Source organism: Oryzias melastigma, linkage group LG2 (genome assembly GCF_002922805.2).
Source record: "Oryzias melastigma strain HK-1 linkage group LG2, ASM292280v2, whole genome shotgun sequence".
Lineage (NCBI taxonomy): Eukaryota > Metazoa > Chordata > Actinopteri > Beloniformes > Adrianichthyidae > Oryzias > Oryzias melastigma.
This window is the reverse complement of record NC_050513.1, coordinates 7,896,138-7,920,317: the sequence shown is the minus strand read 5'-3', so window position 1 is coordinate 7,920,317 and position 24,180 is coordinate 7,896,138. Positions and strand designations below refer to the sequence as shown.

The 24,180-nt window shown below is 36.8% G+C and overlaps 2 protein-coding genes across 3 annotated transcripts in view; both read right to left on the bottom strand.

Annotated features, from left to right (window-relative positions):
* mgat5 (alpha-1,6-mannosylglycoprotein 6-beta-N-acetylglucosaminyltransferase) overlaps positions 1 to 9,415 on the bottom strand; it is an 83,203-nt gene extending 73,788 nt beyond the window's left edge. Inside the window, exon 1 of the mRNA XM_024294293.2 lies at positions 9,259 to 9,415. The gene's annotated coding sequence lies outside the window, so the exon portion shown is untranslated. The remainder of the gene's footprint in view (positions 1 to 9,258) is intronic.
* A 1,156-nt stretch (positions 9,416 to 10,571) lies between these two features.
* clic5a (chloride intracellular channel 5a) overlaps positions 10,572 to 24,180 on the bottom strand; it is a 16,948-nt gene continuing 3,339 nt past the window's right edge. Inside the window, exons 1-6 of one of the 2 annotated variants that reach the window (XM_024294241.2) lie at positions 17,536 to 18,312; positions 14,992 to 15,101; positions 13,581 to 13,706; positions 13,396 to 13,502; positions 13,145 to 13,323; positions 10,572 to 13,055 (exon numbers count right to left, since the gene is read on the bottom strand). In XM_024294241.2, coding sequence (XP_024150009.1) covers positions 12,891 to 13,055; positions 13,145 to 13,323; positions 13,396 to 13,502; positions 13,581 to 13,706; positions 14,992 to 15,101; positions 17,536 to 17,592 — 744 coding nt within the window. In that variant the 5' untranslated portion in view covers positions 17,593 to 18,312 and the 3' untranslated portion in view covers positions 10,572 to 12,890. Of the gene's footprint in view, positions 13,056 to 13,144; positions 13,324 to 13,395; positions 13,503 to 13,580; positions 13,707 to 14,991; positions 15,102 to 17,535; positions 18,313 to 24,180 lie in introns of those variants that run through there. The other variant, XM_024294240.2, reaches the window with a different exon arrangement.

Genomic DNA, 24,180 nt, shown 5'->3' with positions numbered 1-24,180 from the left:
CAAGTAACAAAGGCTGGCTTTAAGAAGCGAAAAAAAAAGAAAGTGCTCATGAGACAGAGCGGGGCAGCCCCGCAGCACCTCTGAAGCTGTTAAATAGCTCAACAAGTCTTAACTGACAACCTCTGGGCAATCCATGCAAAGCTTATTAAACGTCTGCAGCTGTAGGCGTAAAGCGATCACAATGAGCAAAAAGAAAAAAGAAAAAGAACAAACAACGCCACCGCGCCAAAAGGAAAAGATCTTCTCTCATCTGCATTCAGCGGATGTGGCTGTAAATGAGGCTAAGTGTGGGGAGGGGACATCTTGGTTTGCAGATTTTTTTTCTCCTCACAAACTGGCTTTAACCAGGTCAGTCCGATGTAGGCTTACAAGCACAAAAATAAATTAAAAAAAATCTCGCTCTGTAGTAGCAATACAGAACGGCAAGAGAAATCAAAAGAGGACGCCACGCAAACGCCGCTCTTCACCTTGCATCCGTCAGATTCATAAATAGGTCAGGGGCAGCTGCAAGCAGCTTCCAACTGGCTTTTTTACACATCATGGCTGCTCAAATAAAGGCCTGTGTGGACCGAAGATCTCCTTCCACTCTTTATCGCTGTGTGCGCACGTGATGTTGTTGAAAAACAAGGAGCCACAAGAGAGCTCCAGTAAGAGCCTACACCCTGAATTTGCTTTCAGGATGATACAATAACCTTGTTTTAATTCCTGAAAAGTAACAGGCAAAGAAGATGACATCAATACAGAAAAACATTGTGATTCGCTCTTACAAGCGAGTGGAAAAGCAGAAAATCATGAATGAATGCGGGAAAAGCTGTGAAAATCGGATGCATGGTGAGTCAATTCCTCTATGATAGAAAGCTAATTAGGTACACCAAGCAAGAAATGAGAAGAACCACCAAATTCTGAGCCGTGATAGTAAAAGAAAGTAGAGTAAGAACCAGTAGCGATGACTATAACCACCGTGGGCTCAGAAATACCCTTTATGATAAACCAATCTTTGCAAAAAAACGCTATAAGCGCTAAGCTTCATCTATCGGTCTACCCTCAAGCACTCCCAGATGGAAATGCCTAATGAAAATGTCACGGGGGATTATGGGTGAACGGTGACACTGCATCTCTGTCAGAAATATAATAATCTCGGGCTTTAAGATCCTTCTACCAGAGTCCGGATCCAGAGGCTTTCACCTTTGTTCTGCCATAAATTGAACTGTTGAGAGCGGGCCAGATGGCCGACTTCGTCCGTCCGTCCGTTCATTCATTCCACTTCTGTGATTACAGCTGAAAATAACTTCCTTTCAAAACGTGGCTTAGGGGGATACTCCATGAAGGTGCAAGGAGGTGCCGATTCATTCCAGCGACTTAAAAAAAAAAAAGGGCCGGATAAAACAAGCCCCGCTCTGGCATCAATTATGGATCGGCTTTCAAACTGCTATCCGTTTGTCCGCAAATATAAATAGATGAGTGACTGCTAATGGCCAGGTGACTGCAGAGCTCTGGGGGGGGTGACAGGCAAACCAAACCAGGAATTTGAAAGTTAAAGCGACTTATTTTTTCATGATGCGCACTGAGAGCATTGTCCTATGCTCTCAGCGGGAAAGCTTTTAAAGCAGGACTTACCAAAGCTCGGAGGAGGAACCTTCGTCCAACAGTTTGACCCTCCAGCACTTCTCCTGGATTTAGGTCATTTTATAGTCCATTCCGAGGCTGAACAATTCTCCTGTTTATGGGACTAGATTTAAAGCCCAAGACTATTTTTAAGTGGGTGTATTCTTTTTAATTTATGCTGAAGATTTAAAATTTGCTTGATTATCTTGGTATAGCTATCCTATTATTAGCGCTAAGCCTCCTCAATGGGTCTGTTCTAACAGATGAATGTATGCTTCTCAAGATCAGGATCTTTAGACCGTAGATATTTTAAAGAAATTTAGAAAAGCAACAAGGAAGGTCATCCAGCAGCTCGTGTTTTTATTGCTGTACTTTTTGTACATTGTATAGAACAGGAATTTAATGTTTGAAAGAAGATTGTGGGTTGCTAAGAAGAATTCCGCAGTTGGAAACGTTAGACTAAATGAGTGCTATATTGGTGCTTTCTAATGCCATCATCACTTTTTACCAATCAATGGGTGGCTTCAAGGATTCTTCCCTGAATGTGCTGTTCCACTCGCAAATCGACCTTCAACCGATGGGCCCCCCAAGACGTACAGTTCTCTACTGTTTAATTAGGTCCATTTTACAATGGAAACGCTCAAAATATAGAAACGGACCGCTCAGTGGAAACGAGGCTTAGGATCCGAATGGTCTGAGATGGTTGGAGCAGACTTCCTGTTTGGAACACAAGGGGGGAGGAGTCCCTTAATCCAGTTCTCATATACAGTCAAATCCCAAACAAGCACCAAAAACTCACATTTTTGGCACTGAAATGGGTACAAGAAGTTTGTTCCCACTGAGTTCTCTGTGTAAGAACTAACTTCTTACAGAGTATGATTCACGCTCAAAAGCATGTGGGAGTTTCACTTCTCAACTTTTCATAACCTTACAGTGTATTTTATTGTAATGATTAAAGTGAAATGACTTAACTATTATTTTTTTTTTGTAATAAGACACATTTTTATGCCACTAAGTGTGGCAGAACTTAAGACAACAGAATGTATTATTACTAATAAAACAATGATTTGACTACTAATTACATTTTGCAGCATTTTGTGTCACATAATGAGCCTTATTTGTATTCAGATAAGCTAAAAAATAAACATTTTGCACTACATAATAGATAATTATGCTAAAACAGAAACCTCCACCATCATGTTTAGAACTTCATGTCTGTGCTTAATCTAGGAGTCTGTGGTCAAGTATTATCAAAGTCCTTAATCCAGTCCACATCGACCTCATCCAAACAAACACTGTCCTAGTTTACTGGTTGTTGCGCCAAAAGAGATGCGATTCTGATGATATGGTCCTGCTGCCATGGAGACCGCAGTGACTCTGCATCTTAATGGACTTCTTCACATAAGCCGGGCTTCTTAATTATTCATTAGGCCCTCCAGAGAAGCGGGCCATGCTGCAGCTCCGCCACCTCGCTGGTGTGAATCCAGCGTGTAACCGGATACGAGCAGGTGCAGCGCAGATGGAGAGGAGCTCTACCTGGAGCTGTGTTTATCTTAAGTGTGAGAGATCAGACTTCTGCTCTTTTGATTTTCAGCCACGAGGAGCTCTTTAGAGATCACTTCAGGATAAACTCGTAAAAATGTGCATTTATTGACATTTTTTTCAACTCCTGCTGTTATTCATAAAAAAGAATCTCAGATTTCATTTAAAAAATATTCCCAAATAATAGAATTTCTAAAGAAAAAATAGAAGGAAAAGATTCAATAGTTTACTTTTTAACCCTCTTTCTTTAACTGAGGTGATAAATTAAGAGATATGTCAATAAGTGAGCAGAAGCCTTTGTCCAACAGAAGAAGAAAAACTCTTGTTAACAACAAAATAAACCCAAGCTGATTTAGATACGACAGGAAAAACAGGAAAAAAAAAGGAAACGCGACACCAACAATCACATTTTAAACCAACATTTTTAAGAAAATCACTAGAAAGAAAAGGACAGATTACAGAGTAAAGATGAGTCCTAATAATTAATCAAAATGGTCATTATTATCTATAATTCACCCAATTCTGGAATCTATGAGCTCAAAATAACCCCGTAACTCTATGGGGGCAATTAATTTTTTTGATTAGTCAACGATTATCGTTTACGTAAGGTGAGGTGCAATTTTTTTTTTTTTTTTTCCAAAAAGGTTATGATAGTTCTGATCTTCAGTCCACCGTTACTCTGGGTTTCAGAGAAAAAAAATAATTTTCCTCGAATTGTATTTTTATTACACTACCATGGAGAATCAGCGATCTTGGACATTGCTAATATTTATACGCAAATTTCTGGGAAGATGGTCGCAAGAATCAAAGCACTCAGATACTCGTTTCAGTCCTAATAATACTACATTGGTAGAAAACATTACACCCATTCTCTACTAAGAAAATGTGAGTAAAAATGACGAAGTATGTTTCTGTTTTAAGTGGTGGTGCATGGATGTAAGTTTATATCCGTCTTCTTCTTCTATGGTTCAGGAAGGACAATTCCACCTCCAAAACTTCCTGTTTTGGAGGAACAAATTATTTTGTGGCTGATGGCTTAAATAATAAATCTAACTCAAAAGACGTTCACAGCTTTATAATAATTTTATTTACATGACAATTGTTTAAACAACTGAATACTTGAGCCTGTCCTCCAGAGACTCATCCTCCACTTGATTGTTATGGCTGTGTGTAAAATCTCAGCCAGCACTGTTGCTTTTGGTAATTTTTCTCAAGAGAATCACCATTGCAAAGTGTGATGAATATTTTTGACAGTTCAACTCTGCCTTCATGTAAGCTTTTAACTTAATAGCGATTCAGAGGAAAGTTATCTGAATAATGAATAGGCTCTGAGCAGCAGCCCACTCGACTGGTGTTAAACCACAGATCTGATTCAGAATGAAAAGCTCTTCTTTTGCTAGAATAAAGGCGATTGATATGCTATCGATGATAAATGACATGTGCAAGAAAGATTTCTGAATCCAATAGATTCTTAAGCTAAGTTCACATAGGCCTTAGCAAAACGAGTTAAAGCGACCACTTGAAAAGCCTGGACCAAAATTCACGAGATTTGCACCACTTTGACATTTCGCAGCAAACCTATTCTAACAGTAGGTGGCAGACATATGCTAGTATTGGGTACCGACAGTCCAGTGTGAACACCTTATGCTAAAAGTGCATACAAAAACCCACGTTTGGAGAGTTCTTAGCTTTAGGAGACCTGATAAAAATGTATACACCTATGAGCTTTGATTAGCATAAAAATGACCCAGTCTGGTTACTCTTTAGTCTTCATTTCCAACGCCAAAAACCTGCCATGTTGTCCTGTCTTCACAACAACGTGCACAGACTCCCCAACATGCTTAACGTGTCACAACATGACAAGCCATGAGAGCGGAAACAAGAGCGCACGAAACCTAAGTGCTGTGCTGAAAAGCCCGGTGAATGACGGGCCGCGCCAGGGCGGCCGCGAGCTGCTGCAGCGTGGTCATGCAGACTGTGACTTTACAATGACAGGGAAAGCAGCAGAACCATGATAGCATGAAGCTACACGCAGAAATCATTAAACTACAAACTCAACCTGAGATAAGAAACGTGAACCAGCCGGGTGACCTTTAGAACAGGGTGCTTTGAATGTATGAGATACCAGCAATAAACTTTACATTAACTTTTAGGCATGGCGGTGGGAGGATGTGACTTTTGCTTTTGGCACACTGCATTGATTGAGACAAAAACCGCCAGTGCTTTGGGGTTTAATTTTCATATTTTTGGCTCACCATCTCTTAAATAGGCGTCAACCCTTAAATCAGTCACACCAGAATTATCCCAGAGGCAAAAATGAGGCAACAACAACAAGTGAAGTACAATCAGGCTTTACATAAATACTTAATTGAAGTTATGAAGGTTTAAGAGGAGCAACTAATTTCTGACGTAGTTGAATATCTGATGAGGTTCTTCCATTGACTGTAAATGAGAACTGGACCAAGTGAGTGTGACATCACCCATAGAAAATGGAAGTCACTTAAGTTGACATTTGGACGCCGGCCTGTTGTAGCTAGACATGGTAAATAAGCAGTGATTGGTTTGGGTTTCTATGGCAACCACTCTAGCCAATCTGGAGTGAGCTTGTTGGAAGTCCACACTCCTAATACTTGATGAAATCTGTCAAACATTTCAAACATTCGACTAACTTTTAATCAAGCATCTGATTGGCCAGTTCATAACTAAAAAACAGGAGTTTGTGGGATTTTGGCTTCTTGGAGCTATCGGTTACTTCCTGTTTGGAACACGAGGGAGGAAGGGTCACTCAGTCCAGTTCTCTTATACAGTCAATAGCCTCTTCTTATATGAAGGTCAGAGGGCGCTTATATAACAGGATGCGCCGACATAAACGCCCTGACACCAGCATGTCTCTTCTGTCGGGCCTTCCATAAACTGCATTTTTAAATCCCTAAAACCGCAGCACTTTACCACTAAATCCCAACACTTTACCTAAAAGCGTTCTAATCCCTCATTTGCTCCTTTTTTCCTTCCCAGAGATCCAAATCCTTTGAAAACCTTTTTGAAGACTTTAAAAGCAGAAATAAATAAATAAACAAAATGTAGGCAAACACGGCGGTCCTGCATGCAGGTGTGACCTGACTCATCTTTTAATAACCTTCTCGATGATAAGGACACTGACTCTGCTATTGAATTATTAATCATTAAGCAATATGAGATTTTGCAACACAGAAAGACTGGTAGGATACTCAACAGCAGATTAATTACCTGTGAAAGAGGGAGCTCTGTAAAATCTCACATTCGGCCACTCTTGAAGGATTGCAGTTTTGGTTACTAGGGAAACAAATCTCTCCGTTCTGGATTGAGAATTTAATTTTGTCTTGATTACATGAGAACTGTTGGTGTCCTTTCACACTGAGCTGTTTGGTCCGCACAGGAGTACCAATTCCGCTTAAAATAAAAAATTTGCAGGACTGTTTCATGCCTCATTTTCCATCATTGTTTTAGGCAATACTAACCTCAAAACGATGCAACGGTGTGCTGGAGTTTGGGGTTCACCATCAAAAGTATGTAAAACCAGACAAAATGTATCAAAAGCAATAGTGTTGCTTTTATTATTTTAGCAAAGTAATGAAAAAGTACAAAAATTAGCTTGTGGGCAGCCAGAGGTAACCAAAACTGCCTCTTTTTTTTTATCGTAGCCAATCTGTTTCTTTTCATTCCTCATTTGCAGAAGCAGCTAGGACCTCTCCAAAAAGTACAGTGTGAAAGCAACTGGAAAAAAAAAAGACGATCATAATATTACTCATCTAATCTGAAAGTATATTGCGGTTTGAGCAGAGCGCTAGGAACAAATAAGGACACCTAGGACCACATCCACAGTCTTGCAGATGCCCGTTGTCTGTGGTATTTGTGAGCATTGTCTGTATACATCAATGGTTGTGAGCCAGTGCAGCAATGGCCAAGAAGCGCTCTTCCTCTTTGGCAAATTCTAAAGAGGAACTGCAACGGCATATGCCAAAAAAACCTTCTGGTGAGGAACCTGCATGACATTTAAACTGGATCCTAAACGTATCTAAGAATGGACAGGAGCAGACAAGACAGCTGCTGAAAGGGAACAAACCGTTTCCTGGTTTAGGTACAAAGAAAGCCAGCGACGAATTAGTAGAACTGGTTTGAACTTGGATTGTTGAGCAAAGACAGAAAGGTATGCGTGTCACCAGGAAAATGATTGGCATGAAAGTGAAGAGGATTTTTGATAGATTGATGACGCTTCAAAGAGAACAGAAACGTTCACAGCTAGTGCTAATCAGAGCATAACACAACGATCTCATTATATTAATAAATCCTGAAATGCTCATCTGTTGGTGTTGTCTATATTTCACCACAAAATGAACCTATTAGCCGTCACCATTCTGTCTGTAATGGAAGAAACGCCAGTCTCCAATAGTACTGTAGGGCTGGATAGCTCTAATATTGCTCGCCATTTTCTGCTACACCGGTAATGTTAGCTTGTGAGGGGCTGTAAGCTAGCACATAAACTTTTGCTGTTTTTTTATAATCATAATTAAATGACCACATTTAGAATAGATCAAAAGATGATCAAAGTGGGTCTTTAATGCAATTCCAACACATTCTTAGGTGGAAAAAAGCAACTTTGTGCAAAGCTGCTAAAACAGTTGGTTTACATCAACAGCATAAACAATCTACTAGTGTAAAGTGTGGAAGATCGGTGCAAAGATGCCATTTTCACCTTCAGAACCCGTTGGAATTACGTTAATTGCATAAACAGTAGAATAAAGTCATGGATAAATACCTTTTTTATGCTGCTAAATACAATTCTATCATTTGTCAATGACAACTAGCTTGTGGCTTTAACGTCTTGGGATCTAATTTTTTCCCCTTTATTAAAAAAAAAAAGGAAAAAAAACCACACAAACATGGCAGATCCATCTTCTCTTCAGACGGTTTGACAACCTTCTCCGTGTTAGTCTGTAAACGTGACAGAACCGGAGCCCTTTAATCACGGAGAAAGCCGCCCCGTTTTTTCCTGCATCCGCCTGATCCCTCCATTTTCATTCCCCGCCGCCTCAGAGGCCACTGATGCAGGCAGAACCCCCCCACCGCCATTCCTCGCCAGCGAAGCATGCCACTGAAGCAAAGCTCCTTTTCCTCAGGATTTATAATCCCAAAGACTCCAGGAAAAGAAGAAAAAAAGGGCATCTGAAAGAGCTCTTTATAAAGCTGGGGGCAGTTGCAGTGGATGCTCAGTCACAGCTCGGGGTTTCCTGCTGCAGGATCACTCTTGGAGGAGATTTGCATGAGATAAAGAAAACTTAACATCATTAGGGGCATGGTAACAAGCTCTTTGTGGAAACACACACTCTGCCATTTGGATAATGCATGATAATGACCATTAAATCATTTTATAACCTGATTATAGGCTCTCTGATGCTCAAAAAACCTACCTAACCTATAGAAATGTGCTCAATCCCATTCAAACTAATGACATTTCCTACTCCAACATCCAGCATGTGATGCTCTCCAAGGATTCAGCTCCTACTAAATATTCCCCAAGAAAATAGACCCCCGCGCACGCACCTCCGGGGATGAATTAACACCCTCAGTAACATCTTCTGTGGGACCTGAGTGGGAACAAACACGCCTGGTTTCTGTTTCCCCGCCTGGTTTCTGTCCCAACTGTCAGGGAGGAAAAGGTCGCGGAGGAATACACCCAAAAAAATCGCCAACTAACACCCCCTTTGAAATAAACGCTTTTCGTATAATTATGAAAACACCAGAACCGGTCCGGACCCGTTCGTCAGCGCAGCTAGCTTAACGAGGTCGAGTAATAACAAAAAAAGAAGACCACCCCCACCCCTGCTGGCTGCGGCGTCCTGATAACTTACAGTAAATTAAAATGATAATAATAATAAATAAGCTAGCATTAGCTTGGCGGCTACATAACCCAACAGGTTACGAACCCCCAGCTAAACCAGCACGAGCGCCCCGTCTCGCGATTCCGTACTAGCCTGAATTTCCCAACATCACAAGCGACAAACCGTCCACCACCACCACCCCACCCCAGAGCGGCGAGGCGACCTCCGCTGCGGCAGCGCCGGGGACGCTTACCTGTAGAGGAGCCACCATCGGTAAGTCCGCGCGGAGGGGTTCCAGGGAAGACTGAAGGTGGAAACAACGCAACTGAACTGAGGGCGCGAGCGCAGACTATACAAGCACGAGCCCCGACGCTCGCTCTGCCCACACCAACTGCCGCTTAGGGACCGTCTGCATTTTCCACATCTGAAGAAAACGTGAAAAAAATAATTTCTAAATTCTAATAATGGCTAATTTATTATCAATTGACTATCATAAAACAGGAACGTGTTTAAGATTTAGTGTAATAAAGAGATAAAGTATTTCATATTTTTTAAGAATTATTTTTTTTCGCACACTGTTAATAGACATTATTGTCACCAGATCCCTAAAGTTTTTTCCTTCATTTCCATTTAAAATTAATGACAAATTTACGCGTTTCTACTATTTTGCTTTTTATGCATCTAAAGCTTGTGTCCATCTAATTGTCATAACATAAAGCTTAAGCATTCATGATACAATTCATCTTATAATAGCATTTTTTTTACTTATACAATTTCATATTTTTGCATGTTTATTTTCGGAAATGGTGCACTTTAAGTTATTATATTCCCTCTTATTGTCACAGTTCTAAGAGACAAAGGGAGATGTTTCCTTTCAGTGCTCCTGCAAGTCATGATAACCCAAAATCTTGTCTTTTATGCCACCTAGTGGTCATTAGGCCTCACTACAACAACATAAACCATGTTTGCTCCCTTCAGTTTGACGTGTAAAAAACTGTTAACATATATTCAGGATTCCAAAAAGTTTTTAAAATTTATTGTTTAATGTTGATATGATTTTGTTGCTAGCTTCAACTCCTAAATTAGTGAAACTAGGATCTACTTTGAATAGATCTATGTAATTCCTTAAAAAATGCTTTTTTGGTGATCACATCACATTTACTAAATCTTTTACAAAACAACTTTATAAGACTAAATTTTGAGCTTTTATTCAGACAAGTCACTAACTAATACTTTTGGGGTTAACTTCTTCAAATTGGTCGAAATTTAAAGCCTAAACCTCATTTTCTGTGCTTCAAAAAGCAAATATTTTTTTAGTTTATTAGATTTTTTTTTATGTTTCTTACCTTACTGATATAAAGACAGTAGTTGAGTTGGCCCCTTATGTCATATTAATAGACTTTTAGATGTTTAAGTAGTATGTAAAATAAAAAAATAGGTAAAAGATGCTTATTTAGCCATGAAATCCTATTGAAATGGCACAAATGTATGGTAACACACATATCAAGCACCAAAAATACAATTTTCAACACAAAAAAATAATAATAAAAGTGTTAAATACCAGACTCTGAGAAAAAAAAAGTTTTATTTGAATCCATATATGGACAACAGTATACACAGCAAATTCATGGTTCTAATCAACAAAGTATGACTGTAGCGATTCATGATTTACAGACTGATTAGTTTCCTGCCACACACTAAAATCCCTGAACACAAAGGCTTCATTTTCTTCTTATGTTTTTACTGTACAAAGATAAAAGTGGGGGGGCAGAAGGCAGCTTCATTCCCTTTAAGGCACTCGTGATAAGCAGACATGCAACCGAGTTACAGCAATCTGCAACCATTGATATGTGCTTTCAACTTTTTTTTCTTATTGCTTATTTTACGGAATAATTTGATTCTTTTATGCTGGAAAACAAACCGACCTTTTTAAAAAAAGGACTAAAAATAATTAATGACTTTAAAAAGACAAAAACAATTAATAACTCTCCAATACTAATCAATTGAATTGATTTGATCAATAATCAATGTCCCGTCTCAAAGGTAGGTAAACAATGTCAATGTTCTTCAAAAGTTCTTCACTGCTTTGGCTGAAACACATTTGTTCTTCCTAAAACACTCTCCTAGTTACTCTTGCAAATAAAACAAGCTTTATGCACAACAAAAGTTGAAAGAAAAGTGAGCTTCAATCACAACAAATCTTTAGCATTAACTCAATAATCATTTTACATGAACATGCTAATGTGGCAAAAACCTCATTTCCTGCTAAATATAATCCTTTAACAAAATAAAACTGTTGAAATTAATGTTCTGGTCAGATTTGGATTTATTACATTCAGTAAACCCATTAAAAAATCAAGGTGTTTTGAAGCCAACTTCACACTTTAACTTAGCTAGCTAACTGAAACCGCAGTTAGCTAAAACAGCTTTAGCAATATTCTGTTTAACCCTTTAACTATGAAGCCAACGCCACATAACTCTTTAAGCTTATCGTAACTCTTCCACATTTACTCAACAAAATTCCAAATGGATTTTGAGATGGAAAAAACAATTAGCTCCAACCTTTTATGTTAATAAACATGAAGTTTGCTAACTTTACAAAATAAAGTTCTCGCAGCGTCATTTATGCTAATTTCCTATGCTGAATTTCTTTGATTGCATAAACACTTCACTTTAGTAAAGTGTTAAATATTTACGCAAAGATGCTTTTCTTCGTGTCAGAATCAGCTGGTTTACGTTAAACGCGTCAATGCTTTACTAGCTTAAAGTGTCGCATATCTGCGTCAAACCAGTTGGTTTACGTTAACTGTGTAAAATTTGTACTAGTGTAAATTTTCGCCTTTTTACGCAAAGCTGCTTTTCTGTGCGTCAAAATCAGTTTGTTTACGCTAATTGCGTCAATGCTGTACTTGCGAAAAGTGTCGCATATCAACGAAAAACTGCTTTTCTCTGCGTCAGAACCAGTTGGTTTGCGTTAACTGCGTAAAATTTGTACTAGCATAAATTTTCGCCTTTTTACGCAAAGTTGCTTTTCTGTGCGTTAAAATCAGTTGGTTTACGTTAATCGCGTCAATGCTGTACTAGCTTAAAGTGTCGCATATCAACGAAAAAGTTGTTTTTCTCCACATCAGAATCAGTTGGTTTACGCTAACTGTGTAAATGCTGTACTAGCATGAAATGTCGGATATTTTTGCGAAGTTTCTTATTTCTACGTCCAAATGCTGTACTAGGGTACTGTTGCATATCAACTCAAAAGAACTTTTCTCAGCTTTAGAGTCCATTGGGAGTTATTGTAATTGCACAAACGGTTGAAGAGTTACGCTAATTCAAAGAGCTTCAACACTGGAGCTAAAACTCCGGTGTTTAGGGTTATTGTAGCAAACTAGCTAATTAGCATGACCGTGTTTTCACAAGCTACTACAACTATTTTTTTCATTTCTTATTACAAATGATTTAAAACTGCTTAGTTTGAAGCATGAATACTTTGCTAAAGTAATCACACTCGATTATGTTGCTAGCTAGACTTTTTCTCGTTAAAGCATTGAAAGTGTTAGCTTAATTTCTCTGGTTTTTTTGTTTTATTTTTTTTTTGTTAAAAAAATAATCAATACCTTTCATACAGCTGAAGCTTTTTGGATTAAATTAATATGGTTTTCTTTTCCTAAAAATAACATTTTCAAAAAGCTATAAATCAATTGCAGCAACAGGGCTCATTTAAAATAAAACTGGCTGTTTTTTTACTTCTTTAACAAGAAGACAACACCACACTTTAGCATATTTAGTTCATTAGAAGTACAACAAACATTAAGTTTAACAGTAATTTACTTCTAATATTAGAAATGAATAAACAAAAAGGTACAGATGTGCTTGCTTCTGTGGCGTTAATTACTTTCCTAGCCTCTTGGCTACATCTTTGTAGGCTAGCTCGATTTCTTCGTCAGCGGGACAGGTGTTCAGGAACTCGTCTCGTTCGCAGGCATTGCCAAGGTAACGCCAAACCCCTTTGAGATCAGACGGGATATCGTAATTTCTGTATTTCTTTGCCACCACCTTTCAAAATAAAACAAAAATATGAATTATTCTCTATAATTAAAATCAAGTCAGGAAGTTAAATTCACCAAACCCTAACAGCGTGTTACCTTGAGGACATGAAGTTTGGGAAGAAGGTTGCAGTCGGCGAGCGTCAGCTCATCTCCGTCCAGGTATTTGCGAGTGGACGTTCCCTCGTGGTGCCGCCCCTTCTGAACTTCTTCAGGAACCGGACTCATCAGGTACTCGTCGAGCTTGGTCAGAGCTTTGTTCAGAGCCTGCTCCAGAGCTGACAGGAACATTAAAAGCTTTTAGAATTCAGGATTTAGGTCAGAATGAGTTAGACATGGACTTTCCTCACCTCTGTTTTTATCTGGTCTCGTGTTTTTGATGTATGCTGAAAACTTGGAGAAGATGTCAATCCCTGCTGTGTTGGACTCACGGTTAATTGGTGCAAGTTTGGGATACCTGGAGGACAAAAGATTGACGATAGCACCAGGATTTTTTAACAGATCTTGTATATAAATGTGTGTTAGCTGGCCGTACTTCGGTGGAGCAAGCATCTGCTCCAAGTATTCCTCTATCTTGTTGACATCAGTGAGAACTTCCCCCTGGAACGTCAGGAATGGCGGGTTTGTCCCTGGGGCCAATTTGTGGAGATCCTCAGGTTTCCTGATGGAAAAATAACATTGGTATTGCATAAATGCCAACATAAATGTCGATTCTTAGATTTCAGGGCTTTTTTTGCTTTGTTTATTAATCAAGCAAGAGAAAAACGTGGTGCAAATATGGGGCTAATTAGCAAAGCTAGTTGTCAGAATTACCAAATTAAATTCTTCTTTTATGGGCTGATCTGAAAATCTTGGAATCATCAAGACATTTCATATGTGGCTGGAACGTTGTGTAGATTACAGAAGATTTTTAAATCTAACAGCAGTGGATGCAGTTTATTTTCCTTGAAAGAAATGCATATGTGTAGTTTTGTTTTATGTATTTGTTTTTATGGACCATAAAGTTACTTTTTAGATAATAAAGTGTTTTAATTGGCCAGGAGTCTGCTGAAAACATAAGTGTGTCTGTATGTTTTATCCATGTTTCTACCAATTAATTCATCCGTATGCAATTAAATACATTTATAGGATAATTTTACCATGTTTTTAGTTTTCTTTAACCCTTTACAACCACAGATGCAATGACGTTATCTCTGACTGTTTACGTGATCAACATAAATCAGAGAAAAGTGGCTTTGAAACTACTGTATATGTAACATTTTACAAATATAAAGCTAGTAAAACACTTTACTCCTTGACAGAATCAATTGATTTACGTCAATTACTGAAGCACTTCACCGCTATACAGTGTTACATAGCTGCTCCGCTTCAGAACTCGATGGAGTTATGCTAACTGCATGAACGGATGTTACAATAGTTAAAGACTAAATACTGGAGCTGAAGCTCTTTTATTAAAGGGTTAAATCTTTTGACCTTCTGGAACTGATGAGTCCATCCCGCCAGCTGTAACACAAGTGGCCAGTAGTCTGCTGAAAAAATAGGTTTGTGTTTGTGGCAATTTATTAATCTTTGTGTGAAATGACAAGTACTTTATGGGATAATTTAAGTTTTTTTAAGGTTTAAGGCTTCACAACACTATGAAGCTTGTTTTTTGACTATTAAAAGCTGGAGAAAAACCATACATGAGCGAGGAGCTTTTGTCATTCACTATGATACTTTAGATATATCTTGACATAGGTGACACAGTTCTTTGTTGACCCCACAATGATACCCTTAGTGGGGCTTCAACCAAAATAGCTTGTTGAGAAGATGAGATGGAGAAGTGAAAGTAGTATGGCGGGTAGATCATTTTTACATCAAAAATGCATATAAATGTATCTAGTATAGCTAATAAAGAATGGATTACTCGAGGAATTCTTCACGGAAAATGTACTCAAGACGTATACCTCTTCAGGTCAACAGTGGTGACGTTGAAGACTACTCCTTTTAGCCAGAGAATCATGAAAATGCGTTGAGAAAAGGGACAGTTTCCGATGACCTCTCCATCACTCCCAGCCTGCAAACACACAAACAGATCCTGAACAGAAGTAGAGCTCTATAGAAATCTACGTACCGACTTAAACAAATATACATCCCAATATACACAGTGCTTAACCAGTCCAGCAACTGAGATTCTAAGAAACGTTGGTTGTTTGTTTTGGGTTTGTTTTTCTTTCCTTTTTTAGTGTCATGTGATCAAGCACAGCAGAATGAATCTACAAGCTGCAACTGGACACTGTAATGAGAAACGGAGTCAGCATGAATAATCCACAGTGCTTCCATTAGCCGCCTCACTGCCCATTCCAACCTGGAAATCCAACACGCACAAGTCCACTAAAGAAATTCTTACACAATATACAGATTTTCAAATAAATTTATGTTTTCCATGTTTTTCAGTCCAAACTGGTTGGAAAATAGTATATTTTTAAAACCAAAGTTTGAGAATATGTCAAAAATGTATTCAAAAATCTTTCAAAAAACAGATTAAAATGGCCACTTATTGTGTCGTTTGTTCGGAAGCTACATTCTATTAGCTCTTTTAAAAAATGACATTTTTATAATAATCTAGGAAGATTTAGCAAATAAACACAAAAATTATATTTTTATATTAAATGTAAGTTTAATCATCCACACAAAAGTTAAATCATTCTAGGTGTAAAAAGATTTTTTTTCCCTCTTGACCATTTGATGAAACGAATAAAGTTTTGTTTTCAATGACTCATTAGCTAAACCTCATGTACAAAAACGTTAGCTGAAATAGCAGAAAAATATGTTTATGATTCACAAACGTGCTGAATTACTCACCTTTTTTTAACATGTTTTATAAAAAATGTAAGTATTTTTTTCTTTTTTTCCCCCTCCATTAATAGATTTTTCACCAATGCCGGTGTGGACATTTTTATAAGCTAGCAACATTTAGCTTAAAAGAAATTACATTTTTATATCACATTTATGTTTAAACAAACAAAAGCCGAATTAAGCTATGTGTTAAAAATTCTTTCCTCCTCACCATTTGATAAAACAAGTAGTTTTCTTTCCAGACACTCATTAGCTTAACTAAAGCTCTTGTACAAAAAGTTAGCTAGCTAGCAGGAAACTTGTTTTATGATTTACAAACATTCTTTCTGTAACAATTTATTTTGCTTGTTTTTAACATGTTTTATGAGAAATTTAAGTTGTTTTTTTAAGTCTTTTTTTTCTGTTTGCATTTATTGATTTTTCTTAAAATTAACACTTTTGTTTAGGCTATTGTGTCAGCTAAGCTAATTAGCTTATTAAAACAGCCCCGATAAAAAAAATCTTCCAAAAAACTTAAATCCATTTACTAGTTACTGGTTAGCAGAGAAGTGGGTAAACATTTGAAAATACAGTTACATAAAAAAAAAACATGAAAAGTAAAGAAAAAATTAATGTTAGCAATTAAAAAGTTAGTAATTTTTCAGATTGTTACACTTTTGTTTTAATATCTTTAGCTATTGTTATTTTGCTATTCTAGAAATATTAAAACAGATCAGTTTATTCCAAAAATTGTTAGAAAATAGAAAACTGTTAATTTGATATTATTACATAACCTAAATAATAAATATTTTTAGCTAAAAAGCCTTTTTGAAGGCATTATATGAATCATAAAACAATAAAATATTCATTTATTTGGCAACAAAAATCAAAACAATTACATTAGTTGAATAAAAAAAACATTTAAAAAAGTTTAGTGCAGAACAATTATTTATATATACAGAGAGAGGGAGAGAAGCTTTATTGTCATATGCCTTCATACAGTGTATTGCAGACTAAGTGAAATAAGCCATGAGAGTGAAAATAAAGCAATAATATAAACTATTAAAATAGTAGATAAAAAAGTAGCAAAATGGCAATAAAATAGGAAAATAAAAGAGCAATGAAAGGTGCAAAAAAGAGCAACCCCACTCACCCCAACTGCCTCCTGCCCTTACTAATTGTAAAGTAATGGAGTGCTAATTAAATTATTCATATCCCATTCTGGTAGTTTTTTTAAATAAATCAAATCATGTTAAATCAATCTGAAAAAAAATGTTTGTACTGTTTATTGTAATACCCCAATGGTGTATTTAGGAGGGTTTGCCCCTCAGACCTGATTTCAAAGGCATGCCCACATGTATTGTATCATTAGACTATTTAAAGCTGCTGCTTCCAGCACTGAAAGATGTCCAGTAATAATTCAGCAGGGGGAGAGAAAGAGACAGATTGTCCGTGCACGTGGGTGTCAGGTTAACACATGGAAAAATCGTCCACCAACAACAACAGCGTGGCATGCGTGCACTTAAAGGGGCTGTTGACAACTTTCTTCTAACTCTTTCTTGGTTAATTTGATCTAATTTCTTAGAAAACGAAACGTAAAATAGGAAGTTTAGACTGACAATTCAGAAGTGGGAGCGGATTGAACACAAACACGCAGATACAGATAACCCCACCTTGACGAATAGTTCAATGTCTGGGTCCCTGTCCTCCTCGGCAGCGGTGTCCGTCATGGTCACCAAAACACCGTTTGCTGCGTCTCCCCCCTCCCACAGATGTGGTTCTGGTTGGGTCTGTGAGGCAGATTCTGCTGCAGGTCCGTTGGGTGAGGCAGCCTCTGCCTCTGCCAGTGTAAGCTCAGGACTAATGCCAGGCGGTGTGACACGGAGAGCTGAGAGGGGGGGGAGGCGGGTGTGAGGTTCAAGTTGAACCCAAGGCCTCAGCGTTGGTCCGTGACTGTGCTGACCAAAAATAACCCCCGCTCATGGGGTAGGGCTGGGGTATCAGTGAAAGTACTGCAATTGTGAGGAGGGAAAGCTGCTCGTCCCAAAATTCCCTCCTCCATGACCCCTGAACCACAGACATATTTGATGTTTTAATGGAAAATATTCTACAATTGTGTTTTTAAATATTTTTTTTTTTGTTTATTGTTTTAAAATTGGGTAAAAAATGCTTCAGAAAAAGAAGCATAAATAAGTTTTCTTCTGTCTATTCTCCTTTAAAATGCATATTTTTTTTATTTTGTGAATGTTTTGTGGTAAAATAAATAAATAAATAAATAAATATTATTACTCTGGTTGTTAAACATTCAGAGGATATTTACCCTACACAAGACAGACATTTTTCAACAACATTTGACAAAATTTAACCTAAATCTACAATGTTTACTTCAAATAAATAGTAAAAATTTGAAACAAAATAAAAATTGAAAAGGATTTTAAATTGAATTTGTCATAAAACATGGTCAAATTTTACAAAGTCTGGTGCAAAGTTAGCCTAATTGTAAACTCCTCTGTTACAGACAGGGGTAGACTTACTATTAGGCAAAGGTAGGCGATCGCCTGGGGCCTTCGATGCCTTGGGGCCCCCAAGCTGAACACTTAATAAAAGTGTTTAAATAATCCATTATCTAAGGCCCAATCAGAATTCTTCCCCTCTCAATAGCCCTTCTCCCTTCCCCTCCATTTGAAGGGGCAGTTTAAGTGCAAGTCGTATCAGGTAAATGTATTTTTTAAATCCGACGGCGGAGGGATATAAAGTCCTCCATCGCAAGGGTAAACCGTGTCGCGCTGAGAAGCGCTTTTCTTCACGTGGGAGCGCTATGAACCACAGATATTTACATTTAAATGTAAGTAATGACTTCTTTTTGTTGTAGCATGACCTTTTTAAAGCTATAAAACCGAAGTTGTTATGTAAATTCAAGAGGTGGAAGCTCCGCGCTAACGCTAGCGAACCAGCGATTATTGGTCATGTCCCAGACGAAAGTGACGTCCAAAATATGAGACACTATTTTTTCATAACTCTTCGTTTGGGGGGCCAAATGAAGGGGAAGGGAAGAATTCAGATTGGGCCAAAGTGTGTGACAAAAAAAAAACAAAATCAATGGCATAAAACTGCTCATGTGAAAGTGTTTTGTCCTCCCCCCAGCCCTTCTGCGGCAATGAAATATTCCAGTACCAGTAAGCTAAGAAAGACTTTTCAAAGAGATTTTCAAAGCAGTAGGGTGAAGCGTTAACATGCAACAAAAAATAAAAAGGAAGCAAAAAATGAGCTGCTGCCGTTCCTAAAGTGCAGGAAGACAAAACAGGAAAAAGAACACAATTAAATGTTGTGAATCCTAAAATCTTAAAATTGTGTTAAAAGGTCAAAATTTCTGGTGAATAAAATTGTAAAATTATCAGAAAAAAATCAAACTTGTTCCATTAAATTAGCACTTTATTTTGAAAAAAAATCAATTCAAAACTACAACTTTTTAAGTCATGAATGTATTATTTTGTTCTTGTGAAATGGTGACTTTTTTCTGATAATTGTATTAGTTTATCCTTAAATTTACATTTGTGTTTTTATATTTATGCTTTTATCCCTGTTCATTGGCCTTGAGTCCCATGAAATGTACCTGATAAATAAAATGTAATATTATTGTTTATTATTATTATTTTCTTTCATGGTGTCCCTAATACTCCATCATAAGAAAAGGAACAGAAAAGGAAAGTAAAGGCAAAGGTGGTGGAGGCAGAAAATAGTCATTTTGAGAATTTTTCTTTTTTAATTAAAGCCACTGAACCATTTTTACGTATTTTCTTTTAAAACCCGACTAATATAATGAACACAAAAACTTCAAAGGGCCTCATGTTATTGTTTGCCTGGGGCCCCCAAACTGCTATGTCCACCACTGGTAACAGGTCAAAAATCAGTCGGGACAGGAGTCTTAAAACAATTTTTTTTTTTTTTCAATTTGGAGCAGGGGATTCTCAATGCCCAATTTTTACAATTCTGTACATTTTAGAGGGTCCCTACAAATTTCTTTAAGTTAAGACTTTTTAAGATTAAGGTAAAAAATTAAGACCGTTTTCTTAGACTGTTTCCCATTTTATTTAGTATTTCCTGTTTTTTATTTATTCCTATTTTTTGACCAAAACATCTTGTTGTTTGTGGTCTGTTCCACGATGCTTTAGATCTTTTCTGGGTATTCAGCGTATTAAGGCATAACAACTGGTTTTCCCAATGTTTATTTACATCATTGGATCAAAATAATCTTGAAAAAATTGAATTTTGACATTAAATGTGAAACGGAGAAGTTTCAAGTTGTACAATTTTTTAAGACTCAGATATCAGCATTCAAGACTTTTCACTGTATCATTTCGAAATTCATATATTCAATGCTTTTAAGACTTCTTAACCCCACGAGAACCCTGTTTTAATTTCATTAAAATTTAGAAAAATAAATAAGATTAAAGAGAGTGGATCAAGTATGTAATTTATATAAGAATGAATGATCACTCAATGTAGTCAGCTCAAAACAGATCCATCTAGGATGTTTGTGCGGATGACATCACAAAACTTTATTTAAATGATTCCAGATGCTTCTGTGGGCAAACACAATCCTCCAAATTCTTAATATTTTTTATTGTTGCTCTATAATTGTACTCAAGGTTTAAATAATAATCCTTAATTTAATGGAGTGTCACAAAGTCTAGTAAAAAACACAAAAAATAGGAAATTTGTTGAAAAAGTCTGAATATCTTAAGTAAAATGATGCATAATATACAGTCATATTGTGCTAAAAAGCACACATTTTAAGTCTAACAGAAAAGTATAGCAGTGGGAGTGTCATGATATGGGACAGAGAAATGTTTTTAGTGGTAATTGAGGTTAATAAACATAAAAATATGTATATTTTAGAAGCAAGAATAATCCTCGCATTTAATTTGACACAAAAACAAAACTATTTCATGTGATACTGGTATTTAATTTAGTTAATTTTTAACTTTTGTTGAGCAGGAGGAGGAGTACGACAAAACTGTAGACTTTAGAGAGAGTGGACAAAAAAGTGGACATTTTGGAGAGAAGTTGAATAGTATTTTAGCATGGATAGTACAAAAAGCGAGCTAAATCTTTACATATATAAAAACTTTTGCCTTTTAAGGGAACACTGCCATTAATCGACCCCAAACAAGAGCATTTCATTTACACACAACTATATTTTCTCTAGTCTGAGTCTTTGTTCAGATTTTTCCTCCTTTTGTAAATAGCTACAGGAGAATAAAATCAGGAATTTAGCATGTTGTGAGAATTAAATCACATTTATTATTTGATTCTGCCCCCTAGTGGCCTTTCTTCTGATGACTCATGGATGAAGAAAGCACAAACTAATGCCTAATTACTAATCTTACATGTGTTAGAATATATTAAAATCTAATTTTATAAAAGTTAATGTTTGCAATTATCATATTGGAATAATTTTGATCAAGTTTTTGTTATTTTTATAAAAATCCAGAACCATTTTTAACATTTTCTGTCTGTATTCTTCAATATTTTATTATTAGAGTCGTTTTAGCATTTATAAATAGCATAAAATAATCAGGTAAAGCTAAGAAAATACAGGTTTTAAGGCAAACGATCTACCCTAAGGCCTGCAGAGAGACCTGCATGTAACACAGACATTTATAAAACTAATACTTTAGTGTTTAGAATGATTTAATCTACTTTTGAATGATAATAAAAAGGATTTTCATCCACTTTTTTGTAGTTTTGCATTTATAAATGGCATAAAAAACTTCCATTGTGTCATTAAATAAAGAAACAACCCAAAAAGAACATTAACCTACAACAAATATTTATTAAGGTAATCACTAAAGTGGTATTATATAATAGCAATATGTACTGATAACAAACTAAAATTTAAGTTTAAGTGACAAAAAAATCATTAATTACAAAAATATGACAAATTAAATGTTATATCATTATTAGTATGTAAATATATGTACATTTATTTTATTTTAGCTGAATGTATTGTTAGTAATGAGCAACATTTGCAGTAAAAAACAAATAATATTTGCTTTTAAGATCTTCTAAGGACCTGGAAAGTCCTTACCTTCAGCCTACACTTTCCCCTCATGACTGTCTAAAGTCAACATGTGTGAAGCAAATAAAACCATAAAGATGACGGTCGTGGAGACCAGGCTGACAGTGAAGATACGTTTAGAAAAATGGCTGATCAAACTCTCCGTTAACAAAGTTCATCTGACATAAAAACAGAGAGAAGGGACAGAAAACTCAACGGTTTACAATACTACAAAATAGAATCTTCTTTATCAAGATAAACAAAAAAATCTTAATTTTATTAGTTTGGGTTTTCTATTTATTTATACTCTAAGGGTTGAAATGAATACATTTTTATTTAGCAATAAATGTATTAATTTAATAAATCTTTTTTGTTTGTTTTAGATGCTATGCTTTATTTATTTATTGAGCTTTCACAGAGGAAAGCACAACATATAATATCCATAATTAACTTTATTTTATGCAGAGACAGAGTGTGTACAAAATGCTACATCAGTAAAAAGTTATTTTTGGAGCCTTAGTTTTTATCAGTCTAATTAATAGTGACATACATTTGTAAGTGTCAAGATAAGTCCCACCTACTAACAGATTGATACTCGTTTGGAAATAGAACAAAAAAAGTGATTGTCTCTTAGTGCAATTCATCAAACATCCTCTGGGGTGCGCTGAACAATTCACTTCAATATTATGGTAGGGATTTAAACCAGGGGCCCGTTCCAAGAAGCAGGTTTTGTTGGAACTCTGAGTTCGTGAACTCCAAATTCGGCAAAACTCTGAGTTTTCGGTTTCAGAAAGAGGGATAACTCAAACCCGGGAAAGTGGGCGAAACCAAGCCCGTTCCAAGAAGCGGGTTAGGATGAACTCAGAATCAATCACTATGGGAACTGAGTCTGTGAACGAAACCTGGTCGGTAGCAGGTTTTCTTCAGGAAACTTAGAGTTCTCTGCGGTCTCCGCCCCTTTTTAAAGTGAAAGATGATCAAATATGAGTTCCTCATGAACATTTAGAGAACATTCACGTTAGAGACGTCACGTTTTCACCACTCAGAAACCAGAATGACATGTTCATTCATAGAGGATCATGTAGAGAGGAGGCTGATTAATCCAGAGGAAATGTTATTTACGTCGGTAGAGGATTTGGAGGACACGAGTCGACTGACTGCAGTTTCCCAATTCATTTTTATTTCAGCGATATTATAAATAGTTAGTTTTTCCAGGGACTCGCTATTAAAAAATACAGTTTTCTTTTCCTTATTTTAAACCCTTAACAATAGGAATCAAGGAATGTCACACACCGGACAACGATTTGGACTTGTCCTCCGTCCAGGTCTCGCGTTAGACATTAGCTCAACTGACAACAACTCTACCTCCCACTGCATAGGTAGCGAGTTCGACTCCCAGCCACGGAAAGTTATTTTTATGTTTAAAAACATTCGGCGAATATTTTTTAGGTCTTGAGAATTAAAATTAAATAAATACTTTTTAACATATGCCAGGCAGCTACAGTTTCTTTTTAGCGTGCAGTGATATCTGTGTGTGTAGGTGGTGGTGGGGGGGGGGGTTACGATCACGGAGATTACTTATTAGATTGGTAACAGATCAAAAACCATTCCTTACTCAACAAGAGACAAAATAACCTTCCTGACATTATTTATTCATTATTAGAAATGATTCAAATAACTGCAGATATTTTCTCTCTGTTCTACCGCTGCAGCTGTGTTGCTTTTCTTGCAGTAAATGTTCTCTATAGTCGCATATGCTTGAAGGAACTTATCAATTTCCGCCGCCGGAAGTACGTAACTCAGCTGTTTGTCCCCGTTGCCATGGTGAATCATGCTGTCTTTGCTCCATTGATCAGGGCTTTTAATGGTCGCGACGCTCACACCTGATTCTGGTTCTGACAACTTCAAGTTGATTGAATCAAACATTTTCAGCTGTTCTGGAACCGAAAACCCTGAGTTTGAGAATTTTGAGTCCAGTGACTCTAAGTTCAGGTTCGAACTCTAAATTTGTTGAACCTGCTTCTTGAAACGGGCCCCAGAACTACTACTATCTTATTTATATGCACAGTATTTTTATCACAATTGATGTTGAGTATTTTGGTATTTTTGTATCTCACTATTACCATATTTACAGCATTATAATGTGCTCATAGAAGCCTTCATTGTTTTTTAAATAACAACTGTGCACCTTTTCATCCAAAATTTCTTTTACGTGAATTAATGCTTGGTGTGTTTATTGATGTTGAAGCAATTTTGA